The following is a 23,901-nucleotide window of genomic DNA, read 5'->3' as shown; positions in this document are numbered from 1 at the left end:
CTGTTCTCTACTTTAGCCTCTGCCTACCTTTGGAGTTCCACTGGACTCTGTGCACACTATACCTTACTTTGGTATAGTGTATGCAGAGCCAGCTCCCTACACCGATGTTCTGGTTAGGGGGAAGTATCATGCACAGCAGTTTTTTTTACCATGTCGTGGAAAGAAAAACTCGTGACCCCTCGTGTAGATAAAGACATAACTACCTTAATTTAAACAGGGCCAACAAATTCACCAAATCCTTAGTATCACCGTCGCTGGTGGCATAGTACCAAATATTAAAATCTCTCAATAGTATAAAATTTGTGGATTTAATAACATGAATGGAAATAAAAATGTAATCCCAAAATCGGAGCAGTTCTCAGGGAGCCTGTATATCAGCATGCAATTTATGTAAATACAATCTTACATGAAAGCGTGAGAAGGTCAAAGGCAAACGTGTCTGCCATGTTAAGCTCATTTTCAACAATAGCTGCAAACCCCTTCCCATGCGCCTTCTATGTCACATCTAATGATTTTATAATTGGATGAGAGGGCAATATATCATGGCCTGAGGAATCCTGCAACTAGGTTTCTGTCAATAACAATAATTCGAACGGTCTGTCAACAGCACAGTTTCATGCGCGGGACATAATGATCTCACAGCCAATAACATACAGGCGACTGCTTGTGGCTTCCTCCTGGGCCGAGGCACCCGACTGATGTCTCTGGGGACTAGATAGCTTTTAACAAAACCGCAAGGTTCACCTTGTTGCTAACCAATAAGTCCTTCCGTTGAGTATGTACTGTGTGTCCCCAAACCGGTGGCATGCCCGGTGCTTACTGGACGCTGTCTGGTGCCGGCGGACTTACCTTTGGCCCTGTGACTTTAACCCCACCTTGATTGTTTATCAACGGTCAACCATATGTATCATTAATTATATGTATTACAATAATGCTTACCACTATCATTCCAGGAGTATTGTTTGTTTATTTCATTGGTAGCTGCCATTCACCTGACCACCGTTCATTCGGCCGTGGCCAAAGACCCCCACCTTTTTGCTTGCTTTTACTGAATGCTTTTCTTGCATTATGCGGCTCATTATATACCAACATATTGCTTATTTTATGGATATCATAATTGTGCTTTTCGTTTATAAATGTACATATAGTATTTAGCTTAGGCCTATTGCTTTTCTATATGGATATCTATGTGTAAGACTGTAAGAATTTCGATGATATTTTTCATAATCGGCCCAAATATCATGAGGGTACTAGTCATGATTTTCATAGAAGAAAGTACCAAATATCCTGGCTTCTGCTCCTGAGACATCCTTGCATCCAGGTAGCTTGTTGTTCATCCAGGGATGCTGGTCTCGCACACGTAGGACCTGGAAGTACTAGTAGAGGGCAGTATGTCCATACCAAACAAGCATGCGATAATGCACTGCACCTCCCTCTGTACCAGACCACTAGGTGTTCATTCTAATTGGGAAAGGCTTAGTGTGAAGGGGAATGATCAGAAGTTATGGTTTCTCTTTTCTTATTATTTGTGTCCCTTTCATGTACTGTTTGAGGTTTGTAACAACTGAAGACACGAACTTCTCATTAAAAAAATCGAATAATTGTACTATACGATACCTTACTTGCAGGCATATGCATCAAAGTAAATACCGGTCGCAAACGGGCAGATTCTCAGAATCTGCCCCTTTGCGACCGGTATTTTTGCATTTGGGATGCATCATCCCAAATGCAAAAATCGCAATTTAAGGAAGCTCTAAATTGCGATTCCTTAAATTGCAATTGCATTTAAGGAATCCCAAATTGAGATTCCTTAAAAGCAATGCATGAAAGTAAAAAAAAATTGCGAATTTGCTAATAGGAGTAGCAAATTACCATGAAGTTGAACTTCATGGTAATTTGCTAAAACTTTGAAAAAAGCACTTTTGTGCATTTTTCAAAGTTTCATGTTGCGCACACACATGCCCTTAGGGCATGTGTGTGTGCAATATTTGTGCACAGATCGATTTCAGGGGGGCAGCAGGGTATCATTTTGAAACCCTTGCACCCTTGAAATTGCATGAGCAATTTGCGAGTAATCACTGGTACTCGCAAATTGCTCATGCAATCTCCAATTTATTCCTATGGGCCTGTAGGCCCATAGGAATGAATGGGACAGCATTCCTTAATTGCGACTAGCAATTTGCGAGTAGCAATTAAGGAATGTTTAGGAATCGCTATTATTATAGCGATTCCTACATGCATAGGCTTTTGCGATTCCTTAATTGTGATTCCTTATTTATCGCAATTGAGGAATCGCAAAAGTCTACGATGCATGTGCCAGTTGATGATTTATTTACTGAGGAAAATTGTCACTTGGAAAGTTAAGAGCACTTTCTCATGTGTCTGTGAATATTCTAGCATCATTTAAATGTATGCAAGATGCCTATGCTTGAGAGCTGTTGGAGTCAGAAGTTTCGTAATATGGATACTTTTTGATGAAAGTGCGCATTAAAAAAACTTTTGTACTTTTCTTACCTTTCTGAAAGTGTGAAGGGTATGTAAATTTAGAATGGTGAAGGTGTTTTAATGCAATTAGTTAGATCCCATGCCATAACCCATTCATTTTTTTTTTTTTGCAGGTGACCAAGCAAGAAATTTCTTTCTTCAGTCTGGGTTACCTCAGCCGGTTTTGGCACAGATATGGTAAGCTGGGAGAATTTCCTTAGTCAATTAATTGTATGATATACTAAGCCAAAATTAAAATACTAGAAGTGCCATTTTCTTACAATATTCGTATTTAAGAATGTTCGTTCTGTGGAAAATATTGATGATTGTATACTTCATACTAGATCTATTATTTAATGTCCTGTTAACTTGAATAACCCAGTTCTTTTCTGTCATATAATTACATTATTTTCTGTTTCGAACACCATAATGCGGTGGCTGTTATGGTCTTCATAGTTAAATCGCAGTGCAAGGTTGTGGATTCTGTGCCTTTGACCGGATATTTTTTTTACACACCAAAAATTAAAGGTGGGCGTTATGAAAGCAGCCATGAGCCTGATAACCTGTTCCTATGTCATACAAGACTTTAACCACATTTAATATACATTTTTGATTGCAGACAAAACTTTTAATGTGAGTGAAATCCTAGATGTATAATGTGGTGACTTGGTAAATCTCTCATCAGTTTTGTATTTGGTTGGGTTGTTTGCATTGAGCTTTAGAAATCTTCCCTTGGAGGTCATAACATTCAACGCAGAGAGAGGGGATATTGACTTCCACAAGGCCAATGGAACCTACGTACAAATGAGCCCTTGGAACACTGAGCAAGGAGTCTGTTGAAGGACTACTCCAAAGTAGATGATATTGTTTGAGGGTGGCCAGGAATCTGCCTGCCAGACACCCATTTCATCATCACGACTCATGGACAGCACCAGTGTGGGCTAGACTGATGTAAAAAATACTGGGATCAATGTAGAATCTCTATTTAGAAGGCACTCTAGACTCGCTCTTAGATGAAATTTGAAGCGCTTATAAAGGCGGCTAAACACCAGTGTAAAAGACTAATCTTCACAAAACTTTCCAGAAAAAAGTTTCATCCACCTTGGCTCTTTTCCTGGAAAGTTTTGGGGTGATCCATTAAGGGATAGCTGAGTAAAATCGAGGGTGGGGGTACCAAAATGCTTTTCCCATTCATTTTTCAAAAGGAACTTTGGAGACCGATATGGCCCAAATGGCTGAACAGATTTACATGAAATTTGGAAGACCGCTAGCTCTTAGTCCAGAAAGCCGGCTTTTTGTGATTTTGGTGCAAATCCGTTCAGTAGTTTTTGAGAAATGAAGGCTCAAAATGTATAGATATTTCATGCAGCAGAGGATCCACAGAGCTGACAGATCTCAAGATAAAATGATTGGCCGCCACCACATAAACAACGATGTGGCAGCAGTCATCTTAGAACTCAGTTCTGAGTCCTAGAAAAAAATGACAAAGGCGCCTAGGCCTGGTTGGAGGGCGAGTGGGAGGGGGGAGGGGGGCGAATCCGAGGGATTTCCCTAGGGCCGAAAAGTTTCTAAAATGTTTGCCACAAATTCGGGGTAAATCCACAGCAAAATAATTGTGGCCAAAGAGGGGTGCTTTTCTGATGCTCAACGTTCAAATGAGTAAGAGTCTTTCAATTCCTGACTGTTGAAAAGTGGCCATTGTCGGACTTCAGAAATGAAGAAAAGCCCAATGTTGCACAAATACCCTTTAACCTCTCAATGACTTTTTTCTTGAGTGATTGAGCGGTCTTCTCTTAAGGGAAAATGAGAATATTCATCAATGACTACTATTAAATGATGTCCATTGTCAAGGGGCCCAAATAAGTCAACAGCAATTTTCTCCCACACATGTTTTGGAAGATTGGACTTGTTCAATGTCTGCTGGGTTGTTTTGGGAGACAGGTGCACAAATGACAGGCCTTTCCCTTTCAACTCTTTCATCAAGATGAGGAAACAAAACTGTCTAGGAGAGCTCGCTTAGTGGCAACAACACCACAATGTCCTATTGTGCTACTTCAATGACTTGCTGTCTCAGACTCTCCAGTATGACAGTGCTTGAACCTCATAGGACAATGTCTTCTTGGGTAGCGGAAAGTTAATCTTTCGCATGTTGGAACTTCTGATATTCACTGTCATTTGTTAGAAATTGAGTCTGCTGTTTCCAGGATTGATGTGCAATAATGTCTTTGAGTATTAGCATATCGTATTGAGTGCTCATGGCATCAATGATTTGTTCCCCTGATATAGTGGCAGGACTTAAAAATGAAGTGGTACTATGTCATTGTAGTGCCACTCGTGAAAAGTAGTCCGCAGGGTTTTGATGTTTCCTTGGTTGGTGCACAATAGTGTAGTTCTGTCCCTGGAGTCGCAACTCCCACCTTTCAATGTGAGGGGATTTCTTGGCTTTAGGATTGACAACAACTTCTGATTGTAGCTTTGGGCCAAAGAAGGTAATTTCAGTGGCATTCAGGTCAGGTCATTATGTCTTTATTTCGAAATAAAATTCATAAAAGACAGCATACAATACATGAAATATTAATAAGAACAACATGCATAAACCCCCCCTTTTTTATATATGTTATTAAAAAATTATTAAACATTCAAAAAGACTTTACAAAAAGAGGACCTTCATACATTATCATTTTAAAAAGTGTTCAAATTCCTAAAACGAATCAACCAAGCCCCTCCTAGAAACTTGGCCACACAAACCACAACGAACTCAGATCTAATATTTCGAAACTTCCGCAGGGCTTCGAGGTGGCCCCTACTATCCAATCTACTACATAAGGGTTTCAGCCATTTTAGGCGTGGGGCTCGATAGGCTGGACAGGCAAAGAACAAATGACCAATACTTTCCACATGATCCGGGCAACAGGGACATTTGTCGTTTACATTCCCCGCCCACTTTACAGTAAAAGAATTAATGGGGAGTGTCCCGACACGGAATTGGTGATACAATTTCCGGTCGAGGGTTTTACATATCAAGTCCCAATAAGGCTCAAGAAAAGGTGTCAGTTTATGGGTTAAAAAAAGCCCTGTTATATTGGTATCTGATGATTGGGTGACTGCATTTGATTTGACAGATGCCCAGAATTGGTCTTTGAAATCTTGTTTGGAGGGGAAGATGGAACCCCCCGGATTGGACCACAGCACGGGGAGACCCATTACAAACAAGATGTGTTTGACTTCCCTAAGCCAGAGGATTCTATAGGCACCCCACAACGATTTTACCTCCTCCAATTCTTTGGCAAAAAGGCTAAGTTCCGGAGTCGTCCAAAGCCGTCGCCATAGTGCCACCAAGCGAAACCTGGCCATCTCATTTAGGGGTTTACCACCTAAGTCTAGCAGCAGTGGTTTGGTGGGTGTAGACTGGGGAAGCCCTACCAGATTTCGCAAGAACTTATTCTGGGCTGTAACCAAAGTAGATAGATCCTTGTAACCCCAAATGTCAGCACCATACAAGGTAGCTGTATTGATCTTAGCCTCATATATCTTTAAAACTGGGGCAATACGTTTGGTCAAGGATTTCTTCTGTTCCTGCAATAGACAACCCGTAAGACGAACAAATTTAAGGTTTAATGCCTCAATCTGGGGTTTCCAACTTAGTTGGTAATCCAGGGTCACACCCAGATAAGTCATTGCCTTCACCTGTTCAATAAAAACACCATTCAGACTAACAGAGCTAGTAATCGGGTTTTTATTGCTGAAAACCATACATTTGGTTTTATCTACATTGATCTGTAGATCATTTACCCTGCAAAACTCTGCAAACCTATTCAGGGCTGTTTGCAACCCACTACGGGTTTTAGAGAGAAGCAGGGTATCGTCAGCAAAGATTAACATCGGGTACTTAGACCCGCCCAAAGATGGTGCATCAGTCTGAGAATTGGTGAAGAATTTAACAACCTGATTGATTAAGAGGAGAAACGGGGTAGGGGCCAGCACACATCCCTGGCGCACCCCACGTTTTACCGGGAAGCTGTCGGTCACCTGACCCTGCTTACCCCACCTCACCCGGGCAAAGTTGTCCTCATGTAGTCTCATGACTATTTCCAAGAGTTCGACAGGTAGGCCCATGAGTCTCAGTGAATCCCATAATTTTGCTCTTGGGACCAAATCAAAAGCCGACTTAAGGTCAACAAATGCGGCATAAATAACCCCTCCACCTAAAAAAAACACCTTCCAATAAAGCATAGTGAGTCTGAACACCTGGTCTATAGTACTTGTGCCCAGGCTAAACCCAGCTTGCATGGGAGAAAGTATTTTTTCCTGCTCTATCCATCCCTGTATTCTTACAAGAACCATTCTAGAGACTATTTTTTGGAGTGAGTCTATCAGACTTATGGGGTGATAATTACTTGGCGATGAGCGATCTCCTTTTTTTAAAATTGGCAAAATCTCTGCCCCTTTCCATGATTGGGGGATCCTGGCCCCTGTTGCAATTGCATTGGCCAACATAGTTATGTACGGGACCCATACATCAAGGTTCGATTTGAAAAGATCTGCAGGGATTGCATCCAGTCCCGGTGCTTTCCCTGACTGAACAGAACCAAGGGCACGCTCCGTGTCAATGAAAGAAAAGGTGGGTACAGCCCCATGATTATGGAGAAATAAACCCGATGCGGGCTCATTTTGTGTATCAAGCACAACACTCGTGTCTTCAAATTGAGCGGTGAAAAAACCCACCCAATCCAATGCAGAGACATGGTTGACAGGTGTTTGGGAATCCGGGTCCCTCTCCCACTTAACAGTCTCCCAAAACTTCATTTGGTTAGACGAATTACAAGCCAAGAGTAGTTCTGACCATTAAAGGTCATCCCATTCCCTCTTAGCTGTCCATAAGACCTGTTTGTAAGTTAGCCTAGCATTCTTGATATCATTAGAGATCCTCGATTTAACTGCTGCTAATAATTTACTATGTGCTTCTCTACAACTCTTATTGTACCACCTTTTACGAACATTAACTTTCTTGGACCTCGATGGCTTTGTAAGCAGACTTTTTAGTTCCACGAAGCACTTCTCATGTAGATTAATAATTGGAGAATCAATCCCACTAAGGGGAGGTAGATCCACCATCTTAACCATTGTTCTTAATACCACCTCCTCTATTTCTTTGATAAGCAGAGGCTCTGCTATGACCCTAGGCCATTTTACCCGTCTTCTATCATTGCACAGGATAATCTCAGATGTCGGGCAAGTTGTTACAGAGGGTCCAACACCCAGACCGGGTACCCTGAGGCCCAATGAGAGAGGATTATGATCACTCTCTGGCCTTACCTCTACCTCCATGTCTATCACGAGTGACCAAAAATCTACTTTAACTAGTATGTAGTCAATTCGACTCATACTGATCCCGTTGTCAAAGGTTGGTTGGCCACACTTGTCTGAGGGTGTGCGGCCATTCACTGCCCGCAGCCCCCACTCCATACAAAATTCTAACCAATGTAGTGCCGCCTCGGTTCCCCTAACACCCCTACCTATGGTTAGTGGTGGGATATTCCAAACAGTGTCCTCATCTGCTCCCACATCCTCAGCTAGACTAAGGATGGGTTCAAATGAGCAGTTTAAATCCCCTGCCACTAGGATAAAACAGTCGCGGCTTAAGTTCCTCAAAAGCAAATCTAGGTCATTCAAAACCAATTGCTTGCGGCCACCTTGACTACCTCGGGCGTAGATATTTATTAATACTATGCTCTCGTTGTTACCCTTACTGAGGTTAATACATAGGAGATCTGTGTTGTCTACCATGATTTCCGAGGATTGGTATCCCAAGGAGTCTCTAATCCACACCACCAAACCTCCGGAGGCTCTTCCCTTTGGGCCCTGAATAGCAGGCTTATAGTGGTTCAAATACCCCGCTCTAAATAAGGGGACAGTTGCCCAGCTTTCCTGGAATACAACAATGTCATAGGTGTCGATGAAATCTACCCAATCATCATTATCCAAACGACCCCTTAACCCTGCTATGTTCCAGGAAACCACTTTGAGCAATCCCACTTGACTACAGGTAGGAATAACCTCTGGTAAACTTACATCTTCCACCCTGGTCTCATTAGGCCTAGTTACAGGGCTTAGGTCCGAACGTGAACCTTCGGCGGGAGCAGCACTATCTATGCATACTTCTTGCGGGGTAGAGACAGAAACCATAGGAATAGAAATAAGTTCAGGATCATGAATTGAATCGTTTACCCCCCGAAGTCAATCGACCTCATCCAAACATCCGAACATATTGGAAGTTGGAGCCCCATCCCACCAACCATTTTGGCCTTGCCAACCTTCCCTTTGCCCACCTCGCATAGTATTTTGGGCTGTTGACCAGTTTCCCTCTATGTTTGCATTGTGCCGTGGGGGGTAAAAGAAGGCAAGTGGCCTAACAACAATAGTAGAATTGTCGCCTCGTGCGTCCCATGAGCATAGATGTTGTGCTGTACATGGATCTGCAAAAGAGACGACAATACAGTCACCTGGGATGGACTTAGATGTAGGACCAACCCAAGGTACCCTACGTACCATTAGAATGTTACTTCTTAAGTGATTTGGTAACTGTCTATTAGCGTTAAGCCAGTAAATAACCTTATTTTTTAATGACCAATGGTTCTCTTGGGATTGTGGCTCCAAAACAGGCACACCGGCTAACACTACAACATATGGCCTAGCATCAGGTGGTAAATCTATAAAACCCCCACGAAAGTTCTGTATATTTCTATTTCTAGGTCCCTGGAAATATGTACGTGGGTTCGCTGTCTTATTAGGTTGTTGGCCCGCGACCCAAGACCCAGGTTTTGTAAGTAGTGTGCCTTGTGCGGGGCGATGGATTGGGGCAGTAATTTGTGGGGTGATAACTATAGGGTTACAATCCTTTGTGCGGGGTTTGGGTATAGGTTTAGGATTAGGTGGGGGCTGGACAGGTGTGGCTACAACTAGGGCCTGTGGAATGCTCTCATCTCCCTGTAAGATGTTTGGTTCCATTTGTTTTATACTAAGACTAGCTAAAGTAACAATTGTCTTGTCCATTTCTAACAGGTTGTTTTCTATACGTGAGAGTCTGAGTTCCAAGGGGGATAAAAGCTTTTTCAGTGTCTCCCATACAATTTTGAGGAAATTTTCATCACCCCCCTGTTGCTCACCAGGCTCACCTGACGGTCCCTCTATAGCCCCCTCGACTAATTGTGGAAGAGTTTCCCCCGCTGTTGAATCTAATTCTACACTGTCTATACTGGTATCAGTCTCCTCGCCCTTCAAACAGGTGCTTACTTGGGGCACATCAATACCTACTCTATTTAACGCTGGGAGTCGACGGTTATTAAAGAAATGTGCCCTAGCAATTTTAGCCTTTTTCCGGGCATAAGCTAATCTCGCAAGACGTTTCCTTTTGTATACAACATCTCTTTTATTGACACTTACAAATGGTTTGGACATCTCGAATTTTTTGGGGATACCTAAGTCCAAACCAGGGGTATTTGACAACCAAATCTGGGTGGGCTTTGGAGATGCCGATACTGGAATAAAAGACTGCTCCAAGGGTGGGGTTGATGGGAGGCGATGAATATCCGCCTTTATTATCAATGGCCGGGGACCAGACAGACGCTCGGGAGTTTTTGCGGTGGCAATATTACCTAAAGATGATTTTTTTGAAAAGGCTAAGTCCTGGGATAATCTTCGTGCTGCTTCTAACTCTATGGATACTCTATGTTGCATTTTGCTGATTTCAAAATCAATAGCCGTATTAGTCTTAATAATGAAGTCATCAAGAGTCCCATTGAGCTTTTGCCCTCCCTTTGCAGTTTTACTACGACTACCCCGTGTGCACATAATGTCTCGTAAAACAGAAATAAATTAAAATATATAAGTGCAACAGAGGGGGTAGCCCAGTCCAGTCCTCTCCGTACTCGAACGGCCTCAAACGGCCCGCTCTTTGCCCGGTCTTCGCCCCGAGCTGCGTCCCGCGCTGCGGGAGGGTGGGCCTTAGATATAGGGGCATTCTCAATGGCATGTTTGATTTTCCTGAAGCTTTGTTCACATTCCTGTGACCATTGAAATTAAGCATTTTGTTTCGTAAAATCTTTTAATGGGAACTTACTGTGGCAAAATCAAGAATTTTCCTAGAACAGTAGCTAGACATGCCAAGAAAAGAGCTTAACATGGTAACATCTTGTTGGGGGATAGGTGGCTGACAAAGCCCATACTTAAGCCGGATCTGAAGTTATTATCCCAATCCGAGAAAATATGGGAATAGAATTTGAGTATTGTTTTGTGTAACTCGTACTTCTCTACATTTAAAGTGAGACCTGAATCAGCAAGTAAACAAAACATGTGTGAAAGAGCTTTATCATGTTCCTTTCATGTGGCCCCCAAATATCAATACGTCATCACTGTAATTGAAAGAATGCGTGACAGGCTGTATTATGCGGTGCATGACATTTTGAAACAGTTCTGCAGCCGATGACCTGCCAAAACTTAATCTTATATCTGAACAAACCAATATGGGTAGTAATGTACCTGCAATTTTCTTCTAGTCCCAACTGATGATATCCTTTGCTCAGATCAAGGTGTAAAATGACTTTGGCACCATTCAGCTGTGTGATCTTATCAGCAATGTTTGGACCTGGATGTCATTCTTTTGCAAGTGCCTAGTTAGCTTTACGCATATCAACATCGATGCGTACAGCTCCTTCGCCGTCTTTTTTAGGCACTACCACTTTGGGCGAAACACATGGGGTCGGACCAGTGGATTACTCGGTGATATACTTTATTAATGTCTCAAATTGTTTTTCAACAGCTTTCTTTAAATGAAATGTCATTAGACAGTGTTGCTGAGCAACAGGACAAATGTCCTTTTAATATGCAGTTGCCCTTGCATTGTCTTAAGTTTTCCTAATTCCTGAAACAACGATGGAAACTGACTCCCTATTTCTCAATGAGCATTTATGTTGTAAATTACAGATCCGTCCCTTTTCAGCAGCAGTACTGAAACTGAATGAACAGGAACTTGACAAAGTAAATTGAAGTACGTGCATTGGTGCTTGTACTTTTGTCTTTTTGTAGTTCATGGTTGCTATAAATGAACCTTTACCTTTTGACGGAGTAGATACAATACATGTATACATTTTAGTCTTCGACTGTGATACAGCGCTCCTGAGCCACTCCGTGGTACTTCTCCTCAGACATAATGTTTATCAATGCACCACTGTGTATGATAAAAGGTATGTAACAGCCATTCGACTTTAGTGTGATTTTAGGACAGTGTCTAAATAAATTTTGTTACTTCACTTGTTGATCTCTCTTAAACTTGCATTCTGCAAATCCGACATGCACATGTTTCTAACATCGACATCACACAACCATTTTCTTCACTGTTGCTTGACAGTGATGTTGAAGAGTTTTTCGAGGAAGATTTAGATGGCGATCAACTTTGTTTAGTTTTCATTTGCTTCAACTGATATGGCCGCTTGGCCTTGTGAATAGAACGTCACTTCTGGAACGTTTGGGCGTCCAGTTTGTTTTCTCAATGCAACACACATAGTTTTTCATTTGCTTTGGAAACCGTTACAAAATGGTTCTATTTCCTTCAGCCCTTGCATACTTGTTCAATGGCAGAACAATTACCTTCATGTGGGAAAGCTGCATCTGAAGCACAGTTTCTTTTTCTTTGGAGACATCACTTTGTGTCCGCCAGCCTTGTCTCTCTGCTTACTTTTCGTTTTTAAAGCTGACTCACTCTGAGCTCCTCTTGCCTCCATTTCAGTAGCTTGTCGGTCACAATGTTCTTCGGCTCTTGCAGTCATGAATGTACCCTCAAGACTGAGCGTTTCTCTCCTCATTCTTCGTCTGAATGAATAAGAAAGGCAACCATCTCTGAGACGTATGGGTTCTTGATCATTGAATTAATTGAACTTACAATGTTTGAGCGTATCAAGTCTATCGACAAACTTGTCTATCGTTTCACCAGCTTTTTGCCTTTCCTGCTTGAAAATATCTTTTGTAATCTACATTTGGCATTGGATTGAACTTGATATTTAACGGCTTTGATTTTACGGTAAGAGACTTCATTAGCGTGTTGTATTTTCTTGATTACTTCTTTTACTCCTTCACTTGCAAGATTCTTGAGATATTTGATCTTTTTGTTATCTGCTTCTTCCAATGGATCAATGAAATCATCCAAAGTTTGATCCAGGCAGCCCATCTAGTGCCAATTTCCTGCTTTTTGGTGGTATCGATTGGAAGCAGTGGTAGGGTTTGGCGATGTTTCAGGGCTACGAGTGAATTGGACCAATACATGTCTGTTCCCGGTGAGGCGCGATGGGCTCCCCCCAGATGGATCGAGAGAGTTGCGTTGGGAATCGACGTGCCTGGTATACCTAGGTGTAAACATAGATCATGAAGTTAATGACATGCTAGAAGGAAATGTAGGATGATATATGAGAGCTCTGAAGGGCAATATGGCCTTCTGGTCCACACTCCTGCTATCTGTGATGGGCCGCATAGCTTTACTAAAAATGGTAGCACTGCCAAGAATGCTATATTTCTTTAGGACACTGCCTGTTTAGATACTGAACTCGGTCTTTAAATCTTTGAGATCCTTGATTATAGGCTTCCTATGGGGAACTGGTAGACGACGAGTTGCCCAAGCAACTCTAGTACGACCGAAGGCGGAGGGCGGACTAGTGGTCTCAGATTTTGAACTATACTACCTAGCGGCTCAACTCCAGGTGCTGTCGCAGGCGGTAGCAGTGGAATTTAGGGGTCCGGAGAATTTGAGAGGGAGGGGGATACCACAACATGTTTTATCCTTTATCATTTTACAACAGAAGCTAGATCTTGCTGATCTCTCTCTGGAGGAGAAAAGGCTGCGAATGTGTTGGAATCGTAGTCAACGTAAAGCTGGAGTATTACATCCTTATGCTCCCGAGATTCCGCTGGGGATGCTTACTGCATTGCCTCATGGGAGTGACTGGACGCCTTTGATGGACTGGGAGCAGGCTGGGATCCAGGTAATTGGGGACCTGTATGAAGACGGGGAACTGCTGCCCTACAGGACTTTGCAAGAATGATATTATCTCCCTGGGGGAGGTTTCTTGTTACATGCAGCGTTAACACATGCACTATGGCTGCAGAAGGGCAAACGGAACCCAAAACAACGATGGCATGCCAGTATGTAGTGATGGCGGCTGGGACTTTTAAGGCGGTCACGTGCTTGTATTCCAGAATGTTGAATGAGGGATTAGTGCCCGTAGATGCTTTGAGACTAAAGTGGGAAACGGGTTGGGAAGCCTATACCGGAAACTACGTGGGAGCAAATAGTACATAGGGCTTGGAAGGGCACGAGGAACGTGTGATTCCAGTTGGTGCATTTCTTTATACTGCACAGGGCATATCTGACACCGGGTAGGGTTAAGAAGTACTTCAAGGTGGAAGATGCAGCATGTCCTAGGTGCACAAGTGAAGGGGTGGAGCTGGAACACATGTTGTGGGAGTGTCCAAAACTGGGAGATTATTGGGAGGAAGTGGGGAGTATATTGAATGAGGTCACAGAGAGGCGCTTAACATTTGACATGGCAACATGTATACTGCACTGGTTCCCTCACGCCTCCAAGACAAAGCTGAATAGTAAATTTGTGGATCTGGGGCTATTGTTAGCTAAAAGGGCGTTGGAAGTCAAAGGAAAGCCCCAATAGCAGGCGATGGAAGGCTGAGTTGCAAAAGTGGGCCAGTAGCGAGAGTACACTCAGATTTCAACAGGCGAGACGTCTGAAAAATGAGAAGGCGCTTGAAACTGCAAGCGCCTGGGAAATGTTGGTACAAGCACTAGCTGATCTCCACTTGGACGAGTAATAAGAGGAGACCACTATGCATGGAAAAAACCCCTTGCAGGTACACCTTGGAAATAGCTACATTGCAGTACAAGTACAAAATAAGGTTTGAACTGGGTGCTTAATGTATGACACACCGGGGGGGATAAGGGAGGAACCGGGGCTGGGATTAGAGATAGTATAAGTAAGATGTGTATCAATGAATAATGTTGCATGGCGATGAGTATATCATTATGACTGGATCATATAGACCTCACAAGGGAGGTGAGAGATGATGACTGTGGATGCCATTGTATTTTGTAACTGGTTGCTATGAAACTAATAAAAATTGTTTAAAAAAATCAAAAAAAATCGAGTGGAAGCAGTGGTTTCAGGAAAATGGCAGCGTTATTACCAGTTGTGGAACTTACTGATGTAGAGAGTGTATGCTTTTCGGAAAGTGCTTGATGAGTACCTACTTCTGTTCCTTCTGGAAGTTCTGGCTCATACTGGAACTTTATTCGTCTAAACTACTCACCGGAAGCGCAGAGGTAAGTATTCGTTTTGTCTCTTGCATGTGTTCACCACCATTTTCAGTCTTCTGCATTGTATCTGGTTTCCACTGCGTTTAGAGTTACTCTGTATCTGGCTATTTCTCTTCTGTCTCTTCCTTGTACCTGGTTCTTGCTGCCTTTAGTGTTCTAATTCCATATGGCTCCGTGTTGAGTTGCAGTTTCTCTTTCACGGCCTCCCCAGCAGGTTCTTGGCCGATAATGCACAAATGTCTCTGTAATTCTTTTGTCTTCTTTGAAAGCTTTGCACTGGCTGGAGTGATGCTTTGACTCCACATATGCCAAATGTTGATCTTCACTTTGACTGAGACGCGTGTGGTACGCACGAGCAGTTAGTTGGATCACGGCCAACTCTCTGGGAGAGCAATGTAAATTATTACGCCACACATGGAGTTTGATATTATGTCTTTATTCCTCAGTGTGTAACTGTTAACTGAACATTCTACTACATCATGCATTTTATCAACCACACCCAAGCACTTGCGTCACTGTTCTACGTAGTCAGTCAGGAGCCAAAATAGTACCATCATCTCGAACGCGCAAGCCACTACAGTGTTCAGTATTGCTGCCAATAAAAGCCTGTATCCAAGTTAGATAAATTGTAAACGGTTTTTTGAATTTGTCTCAGTTGCCATTTGTGTAACCTTTTCATACTTTCTTTAATGTTTTGCTTACGATAATTCCTTAAATAGCAAACAAATGCTTAACGTTACTAGGTTTCGGTCTTGATAGCACTTTTTGAGACCTATTGTCATAGTAGCCAAGGAAACTCCTTCAAAGCGTAGTTTTGTAGGAGTTATTCTGGAAATTCAGGACGATAAGAACATCGAGGACAGTGCTGATACTGGCAAGAACAGAAGGGAACCAGAGGAATGGGCAGAACCTCAGCATGGTGAGGATGAAGTATAAATGGTGTGTTTGAAGGTGAAGAGAAGCTTACAGTGGCACACACATTTTTTCGGAGTGTCGTACAGCTTGTTCTTTCAATCTGCAATTTCCTTTTCTCTGCCTCAGCCCAATGCTTCTGTGACTTCTGGTTAACAGTATTTGACCCAGCAGAAGGCTGGTGGGACCTCTAGTTAACAGTATAGGCCAGAAGCCTCATAAGCCTTTGAGTCTATCCCGATGCTACCTACATTAGTCAGCAGCTTTCGAACAAGGGAGTGGATAATATAGTTGCTGGTGGGAACAGCGGTAGCTCAGTTATGCCACTGTGGGTATGTTGACCAGGCAGGTGCCTCCCAATCTCTGTGCCCTCCAATCTATTGAGGAGCTACAAGTGCAACCCAAATATAGCAAATAACACAATCAAATACCGTGACTTTATTTATCCAAGTTGCTTTTGATATCTGATAGACTACTAGCCGCAGATTCCTTAACGTAGAATTATCCCCAGGTGTGAGACTGGATCCGGAAAACTTTTTGCCACAGCATCCCTGCGCGCTGGGGGGACGACACCACGTGACTCCGTCCTGACGTCGTCCGCATACGTGAAGTCAGCGAAGATACACAAGTCCCACCCCGGCACGTCTACGTCAGTTTTTTCTCTTTTCTGCGTGCAACGCGTATCCAGATTGTGTCCTGGCCTGTTTTCAGGCCTTCCATTCTTTTTCACGCTTGGTGTGAGTGGAACAGTGTGCGAATGCCTTCGGGCTTCAAGACGTGTACCTCTTGTGCACGTCCCATGTCCGCGACAAACCCTCAACCGATCTGCATGTGGTGACGGATTGCGACGCCCGCCAGCACCTTAAGCCTAAATCACGGCGGGAGCAACGGATGAAATTGCTGTTGGCATGCTTGTCCAGATCGGTGACATCCCAGCGTCCGTCTCCTACCTCGGAAGCAAGGAGCCGCCGGTTTCGTCTGCGACATCGTCCCTCGCCACGGCCCAAGGGCGTGGTTCACCGGCTGGTAGGTCCCTTAGCTTATCACCGAGGCCCTGTCCTTCTTCAGCAGTGGGCGCTGGCCCCCCTCGGGACATGCGCCCTGCCTGTTGCCTTCCTACCCGCCTTTTCCCGGCGTCGGAGCGACTAGGGCCTAGATGACTGCCTACGCTGCGGCTCTGCAGGCTTCTTTGGGCCCTCCTCCACCTCCTGAGATGTCCGCGGATCCCTTGCCTCGCGCAGGGACTACCGGCGCCAAAGGTTTCGGCTTCAGGTCGTAGGAGGGTGATGTTGTTGAGGTGTGGTCCTTCGGGGCTCCCCTCTTCGGCCCCTGGCATCCCTGCCTCGCCGTAAATCCCTACGGGGCTCCCTTTGACGTCGCATGAGATTGCCGGGACTACGGGCTTGCCCCCGAGTCCCCCTCGGTCCTCTACGCAGGTGGCTGCCTCGCCAGAGACCGAGCCGGCGCCGGGAGCCTTCCTCCCCGGCTCTGGTGGAGTCACGGGTGGAGGCTGGGACCTGGGGTGCTTTTCCGAGTCCCTCTTGGTCCTCGACGTGGGTGGCTGCCCCATCTGAGGCAGAGCCGGCACCTTTTCAGTGCTGCTCCTTTGCCGTACCGGCGTCTACCCTGCCCCGGTCTCCTGGGGAGCAGGTGGTGGAGGAGGTCGACCCGGCGCCGCAAGTGCCCACTCCGGCGCCAACCGACATCAGCCAGGCGCCGGTGGCGGACTCCGCGGAGCCGCACTGCTGTCGGGTTCTTAATTCGGCTCCCGAGGTTCCTTCCTCTCCGGAGGACTGTCATCTGTTGGTGTCTTCCTCCCTGGAGACGGGGCGCCGTATTGTAACCTTTTCACCGGCATCTTACAGGGAGGGCTCCTTGCCGTCCCCACGGCCTAAATCCTCGAACCCTTCTTTCCGAGGCTCGCAGCTGGCTTTTCCACCAGCCTCTCTGCCTTCTCCTGGAGCCCCTCAGGTTCCCCATTCTTCTGTGGATCCCCTGCTATTCCGGGGCTGGCCGCTTCCTCCTAGACTTGGGGACGGACGGCTCAGTCTGCAGCCAGTGTTGCCTTTGTTCGGGCTATTTCCACAGCTGCTGGTATTCTGAGGATGGGTGAACCGGTTACTCCTTTTCCTACAGACAACCTCTTGGAAGTTATCCACCAGGGCTCTGGTGGACGGGAGTTGTTCCTTCCTTTTGAAGCGTCACTCCATAATTCTCTTATGGGGGCTTGGGGACGCCCTGCCACAGGCGATCCGGTACCTCAGGCTCTCCTGGATCACCACGGTCCTGCTCCGCATGACCCGGTCTGCCTTTCCTTCCACCCTTCTACTCAAGGCGCTCTTCTGCGGAATGCCTTTCTGTGCTTGCCTGTGGTGTTTCCTCCTTCTCTGGAGGCCTGGTGGTTAGATTCATGGGGATGTTATGTCTTCGCTTCTTCCAGTGCTTCCTTGTGGGAGCTTAACCACTTTGTGTGTGTTGACCAGGGCTACTTCCAGCTTGTGGGATTCTGTGGAGTCCCTTCTTTCTCATGTCTCTCATGAGGGTGCCCGTGCTGATCTGCAGGGCCATCTGTTGGATGGTAGAGAGTTGGCCGCGTTTATTCTTTGTGCAGCTTTGGATGTTGCCGATGCTCTCGGCTGTACGAAGGCCACTTCTGTGGCTTTCCTTCGCCATGCTTGGCTATGTGATGCTGTTTTCCTGAAAACATTAGGGAGCGTCTGGTTGACCTACCCTTTGACGGGGTCCTCCTGTTTAACATTCATGCGGACTCCACCATTCAGCGCCTTCTTGTGAGACTCCGTCCTCCTCCTCCACCTCAGTAGGCAGGTTTGTTGATCCTCCAGAACTTGGTGGGAGGTGTTATCCCACTTGCTCCTGGTATTTGGTGTTTGGAGTGGCTGTGACACTTTCTGTGGCGGTTGCTGTGCCCTCGGGGTCCTTTGTTTGGCCCCTCTCTACAGTTGCCTGCTGGTTCAGCCCCCTTTTTTGGCACAGATGTACTTTTTGGCTAATTTCTAAGCCTTCTGTGGTTTCTGCCGCAGGTTTATAGTTAAGTTCTCTGATGCGGGATTTCTTCCCTAAGAGTGGTTCCCATACTTTATTGGGACACGTCCTGTTCTACGTGGGGTACTATTGTATAGCCCTGTCTTACGCTGGGAAGGTGTAGACTCCTCCTTGCGAGTTCCTTGCCCCTCCTGGTGTCGCTGTATGCCGCTGGTGCGGTTTCTTGGCCATCTACGGCGTTGTGCTGCAGTGTTTTTGCCCTTTGTTTGCCGTTCAGCCTGGTCCTCTGTCTGGTGATCCAGAAGGGTTAATTTCCTATGTTGACGGCTTGGTCCGTCCTACTTGTTTCTCCTCTTATCTTCCGGCTGGTCGCTTTTCTTCGAGGATCGGTTCTGTCTGGAGCGGTCTCCTTTTGGCGTAGTTTGTGATTTTTTTCTGACCTCACCTTTGTTGAAGGCCAATGTGGTCTGGGCGTTCAGTTTGGTGGCGCTTGGCTGCGTCCAGCTGCGCCCCCCTGGCTGATGTGGTCTGGACGTTCAGTTTTGTGGCACTTGCCAGCGTCCAGCTGCGCCCACCTGCTCTTCTGGTCTACGGCCAGGGACCTTGGCGTGGGGCCTGGCGCCCCTGCTTCTTGTTTTGCGGGAGCCTTGTGAGACTCGTTTTTTTTTCTTCTCCCACCTGCCTTAATGCTGAGGCACTGTTCTGTCTGGTCTGTTGACTTCCAGCTGTGATGGATTCAGCTGCCCTCTTCACTGGGTGTGTTTCCGGTGGAGGACTCTTGTCTTAGTTTCTACCCCTTCTCCTTGGAGTCTTTGGGTTGCTCTTCTTCCTTGCTACTCCTCTGTGTTGCCTGTCCCTTTGGGGCTTCCGGTGGAGGTCCCTGTTACTTTGTCTGGGCTTGGAGTGTACTGGCCTCCTTTCGTATTGCCCTTGCTTTCTCCTGCTTGGTGAGAGCTGGGCTGCCTCTTTTGTCGTTATAACACATCCCCTGTGGGGCCGGTGTTCTTTTACGATGCTGAGGTTCTCTTCTGCTTAGGGGGGACTCCCCTGTTAAGGAGGACTGGGCTATTTCCCCTGTCCTTGTGACTGGTACCCTGTTGGGGTCTTGTGGAGCTGGAGAGGTCCTCTTGCAGACCCTCCTTCCCCTTTGGTATTGCTAGGGTATCTATTCTACGTTAAGGAATCTGCGGCTAGTAGTCTCTATCAGATGTACAAGTTACTTACCTTCTGTAACGATATATCGGGTAGAGATGATTCTAGAAGCAGATTCCTTCACGACCCTCCCTTCCTACCCGTTCTGCGTGGACCTTCTTGGTCTTCGGCTCTCGCCTACCTCCGGGTGGTTGTCCTCTGAGAGTGCCTTTTCTTACTCCCTCCATAGGGAGATGCTTGTCTTGTTGTTTGCTCCATTCCTTCCTTTCTGTTGATTGGTTGGTGGTTTCATGGGTACTTTTGCATCCTTGTCTCCTGTGTGGGGTTGCTCGTGCACTTCTTACTCCTTTCAGGCCTTGGGGTCGAGGTCCCTGGGCTGGGTCTCGACCCTTAGCCCCTTTTCAGGATATGTTTCTCCCTGCTGATGTTGGCTGGGGGGATAAATTGTTACTCTTCTGTTCTTGCCTTGGTACCCCTCTCAGTTCTGCGCGAAGGTTGCAGACTGCTTAGTCTGCTGTGCAACTTTTCATATGTTTCCTGCCCTGGGAAGGTTGTTGTATTTATTTGCAGGCTTGCTTTGCAATGCTGTACTCTATTCTTTCAATCCATGCCTTTTGGTGCCATAGTGCCTGGTTTCTTCCCTTTCTGTTAAGCTGTTTTTTTCACGCACTGTTCCAGTAAAGCCACAGTTTTTGTTTGTGATGGCTCCACTTTGTGGTGCGGAAAAAGTTCTCTGAAGAAAACTGACACAGGGGCGCCGAGGTGGGACTTATGTATCCTTGCTGACGTCACGTGTGCGGACGACTTCAGGGCGGAGTCACGTGGTGCCGTCCCCCCGGCGCGTAAGGATGCTGTGGCAAAAAGTTTTCCAGATCCAGTCACGCCTGGGGAGAATTCTACGTTAATTAATCTGCAGCTAGAATCTTCTCTACCAGATACATGGTTACCGAAGGTAAGTAACTCGTACTTTTGAATTCTTAACTAGTAATTTAAGAAGTAGGGGGTGAACAGTGGAGGTGAAAATTAAAATATGTATATCTGCAAAGAGGTTCCGTCCACAAATCCAAAGTGGAGGTTTTCCATAAGTTGAATTTGCTTTGCGTGATACCTGCTCCATTCTGGAAAACTATTTTTGATATTGTGTAAAAAGAAAATTCCAGAAACCATAGACCGAATAGGTCCAGCCACCTATATTATTGTTTGTGACCCAAAGCTTTGCAAAAGCTATGGCTCAAAATTGCACACAAAGGAGAATTCTGCAGGAGGCAGTTCGTAGGCAGGGCCACTGGTATAATGCGGCGGGCAGGGTGAAATTATGCTGTAGGGTTGAGTAAATCATGCAACAAGGAAGACAAATTATTCTGCATAATAGAGCACTTTTTGTTGTAGTATTACTTTATTATTATGTCATAGGTTGCACCGAATTAGTACCAGCTTAACACCCAAATAAAGCGATAGGCAACAGAAAGGTGATCAGTCAACCTTTGCAAAGGGTCTTCCTCTGCTCAGCAAAATGTCGCTGTGTTTTTAGTAACTTTTTTGCCGTTTGAGTTGGGAAACAAAATGTATTTTTGTTAATCTGCAAAATATGCAGCAAATTATGTATTGTATGGCATATGCAGCAAATCTTTTATTATGCGAAAAACGATGAGGTCGCACCCTCGCATAATTCCAATGGCCCTGTTCATTGGGACAGGAGAGTCAAGACCAAGACCATTGAATGTTAATTTTGTGATTTTGGGATAGGAGCAGGACCTGAAAAGGAATATGATTAGTTCAATATGCAACTGAGTCATCAAGAAAGCCAGCCTTCAGAGTTATCACATTACCTGAATTGCCAAGCTCATTGTTGACAGTGGCAAGTAGAATGGGAGAGGGGTACCCTAGGGGATGCCTTCAAGTAATTTTACTGCCCATAGCTTACCCAGTTTCCAGCAGATGCTTAGGAACGCTTGGTTTATTTGGGGGGAAGGTTTGAACAGACATCAGAATTAATGAAAGAACATGGAATGGAGTCTTCCGCCCAAGCCACACATCGACACTTTGTCAGGGGGCGTGCTCTTTTCACAGTGCTCTGGGTGATATGTCGTTGTGCATTCCGCCATGCCCTTCGCATCTTCATGGTCATCACCAGGGAAACACAAGAAGCAATAGGAATGTTTACGAAGCTGATTGACGGTGGACAAAATTAAGAGTTCTGAAGAAACTGGATCATGGTTTAAACTCAGAGGCGTTCTTATGTTGGATTATGATGGTGTTTGGAACGAAACAGCCTCCGCCCCCTCCATCCCCCTTGTGAAAAGCAAAGCCAGACAATCTCATCCTCGGTCAGGCAGACCAAGTAGGAGCTCAGTAGTGCCCTACACATCAGACTGTGTTTAAAACTCAGTGCTCTCAGTCAGGGTAACCAACTCCTCTGCACTGTCAACAAGTGGAAGGCAAGGCCAGGGGAGTGGCACGAGATTCCAGCTCCATGCGACATGGCCCCTTTATGAAGCATAAAACCTAAATGCACAGGGTGGCTGAGAGACTTCATAAAATGCAGATGCAAACATTGCTATAACCAACCAATGCCATGTTAACATTGTGGAGAGAGCCAAGAGATGCTCTGAAAATCTAGTTCAGGCTTGGTTCCATTCTAAACAAGCCCTGTTAGCATCAGTTGATCGGACATGGGGATCACATTAAAAACACTGATTGTGGGATGGTGTGTATCTGATTACTTAGATTGTCTCCTCTTCCGATGGTGTAGGAGTACTGTTCCAAACTTTCTCAGTCTAAAAGGACATAGCAATAACAGAAACAGACTTTAACATTTATTTGAACTAAAACGAAGATCACTTTTCATAGTAAATTAACTTATTCATACTAACTGAAATAGAGTATATACTATGTTAAATCGTGCCTAAATATTGATCTTTCTCCCTTTAAACTTCCACTCCCTCCTTGTCCTAAATTTTCCCCTTTTCAGGCAACCCTTAATCTATGTTCTTCCACACCAACCTCAGTGTTGATGTTTTTCTTAGGTCTGAGTTTTGACAGCTAAACTTTTAAGCAGCCTTAATGCTTATTGCTTATGAAAAGCAGACTGGGCTTTGGTCGGTCCCTCCCATCCACTGGCATTCTTAAAAGAGCCGCCGGCAGCCGTTGGCTTGATTTTGTCCATCATGTCTTGGCACAGTCCAGTTGAGTATTCAGGTCATACCTAATGCTTTTGGCTGTTTGGGTGTATATTTCTGTCTCTACTGCAGCTCTTGCATTGAACTGCATGAGGGATTTACTTTATAACTAGGGCGGCTTTTATACAGTACATATTTCTTGGCAGTCTTAAATTTGCTTACACTGCATGCTTGTTTAACCCATAATGGCTTTGTCATTGCTTGTAGTTTCTTGCTCATAATCCCTTCTGAAACCCCCCAAGTGTGATCATTCTCTAGATTCTTATCAATATGAATGATAGTGTGAATTTCTCTGCTGTTATGTTATGCTGATTTTATTTTTACCTTTAACTGCAGCTGGGCTTTTTAATTTCAAACCTTTTTGATTGTAGGTCTCTGCTACTGGCCTGCTTACAGCCCCACCACTGTTTACTATTGATTGGCTTTATTTGTCAATCTCGTTTGCTTGCTTGCTTATTCCATGGCTTGCCTGTCTCTTCTTGTCTTCTATCTGTTGCGCCCCTGAAGCATAGCCTCTTTGCTAGGGGTGGCTCCGCCGTTGGAGAGTTGTCCCACTTAAAATCCCCCCCAAAGTTCCAGAGCCGAGCGTCAGGACGGGGCCGCTGCTGACTGACCGCAGCAGGGAGGAGCGTGGGCTGTCTAATGCACTGTTTAAAGTGCGCATGTCTTTTGGGCATGCACACTTGAAACCTCACAATCCAGCTGTCTTAAGACCACTGGGTTGAGAGTAAGTGCAGGCCTCCAGTGTGCTGTGAGACTGCACCCTCCAATCAGGGCGCTGATTAGATCCTGCATGTG

At 45.2% G+C, this 23,901-nt stretch overlaps 1 protein-coding gene across 10 annotated transcripts in view; it reads left to right on the top strand.

Moving 5' to 3' along the window:
• Positions 1–23,901, top strand: part of ITSN1 (intersectin 1) — a 1,522,922-nt gene that overhangs the window by 202,523 nt on the left and 1,296,498 nt on the right. For all 10 annotated transcript variants that reach the window (XM_078656938.1, XM_078656936.1, XM_078656937.1 and 7 more), the window contains exon 4: positions 2,619–2,682. In XM_078656938.1, the coding sequence (XP_078513064.1) occupies positions 2,619–2,682 (64 nt within the window). The remainder of the gene's footprint in view (positions 1–2,618; positions 2,683–23,901) is intronic.

Source organism: Lissotriton helveticus, chromosome 8, assembly GCF_964261635.1.
Source record: "Lissotriton helveticus chromosome 8, aLisHel1.1, whole genome shotgun sequence".
Classification (NCBI taxonomy): Eukaryota; Metazoa; Chordata; class Amphibia; order Caudata; family Salamandridae; genus Lissotriton; species Lissotriton helveticus.
Note: the sequence above shows the minus strand (reverse complement) of the source record. Positions and strands in the feature narration are given on the sequence as shown.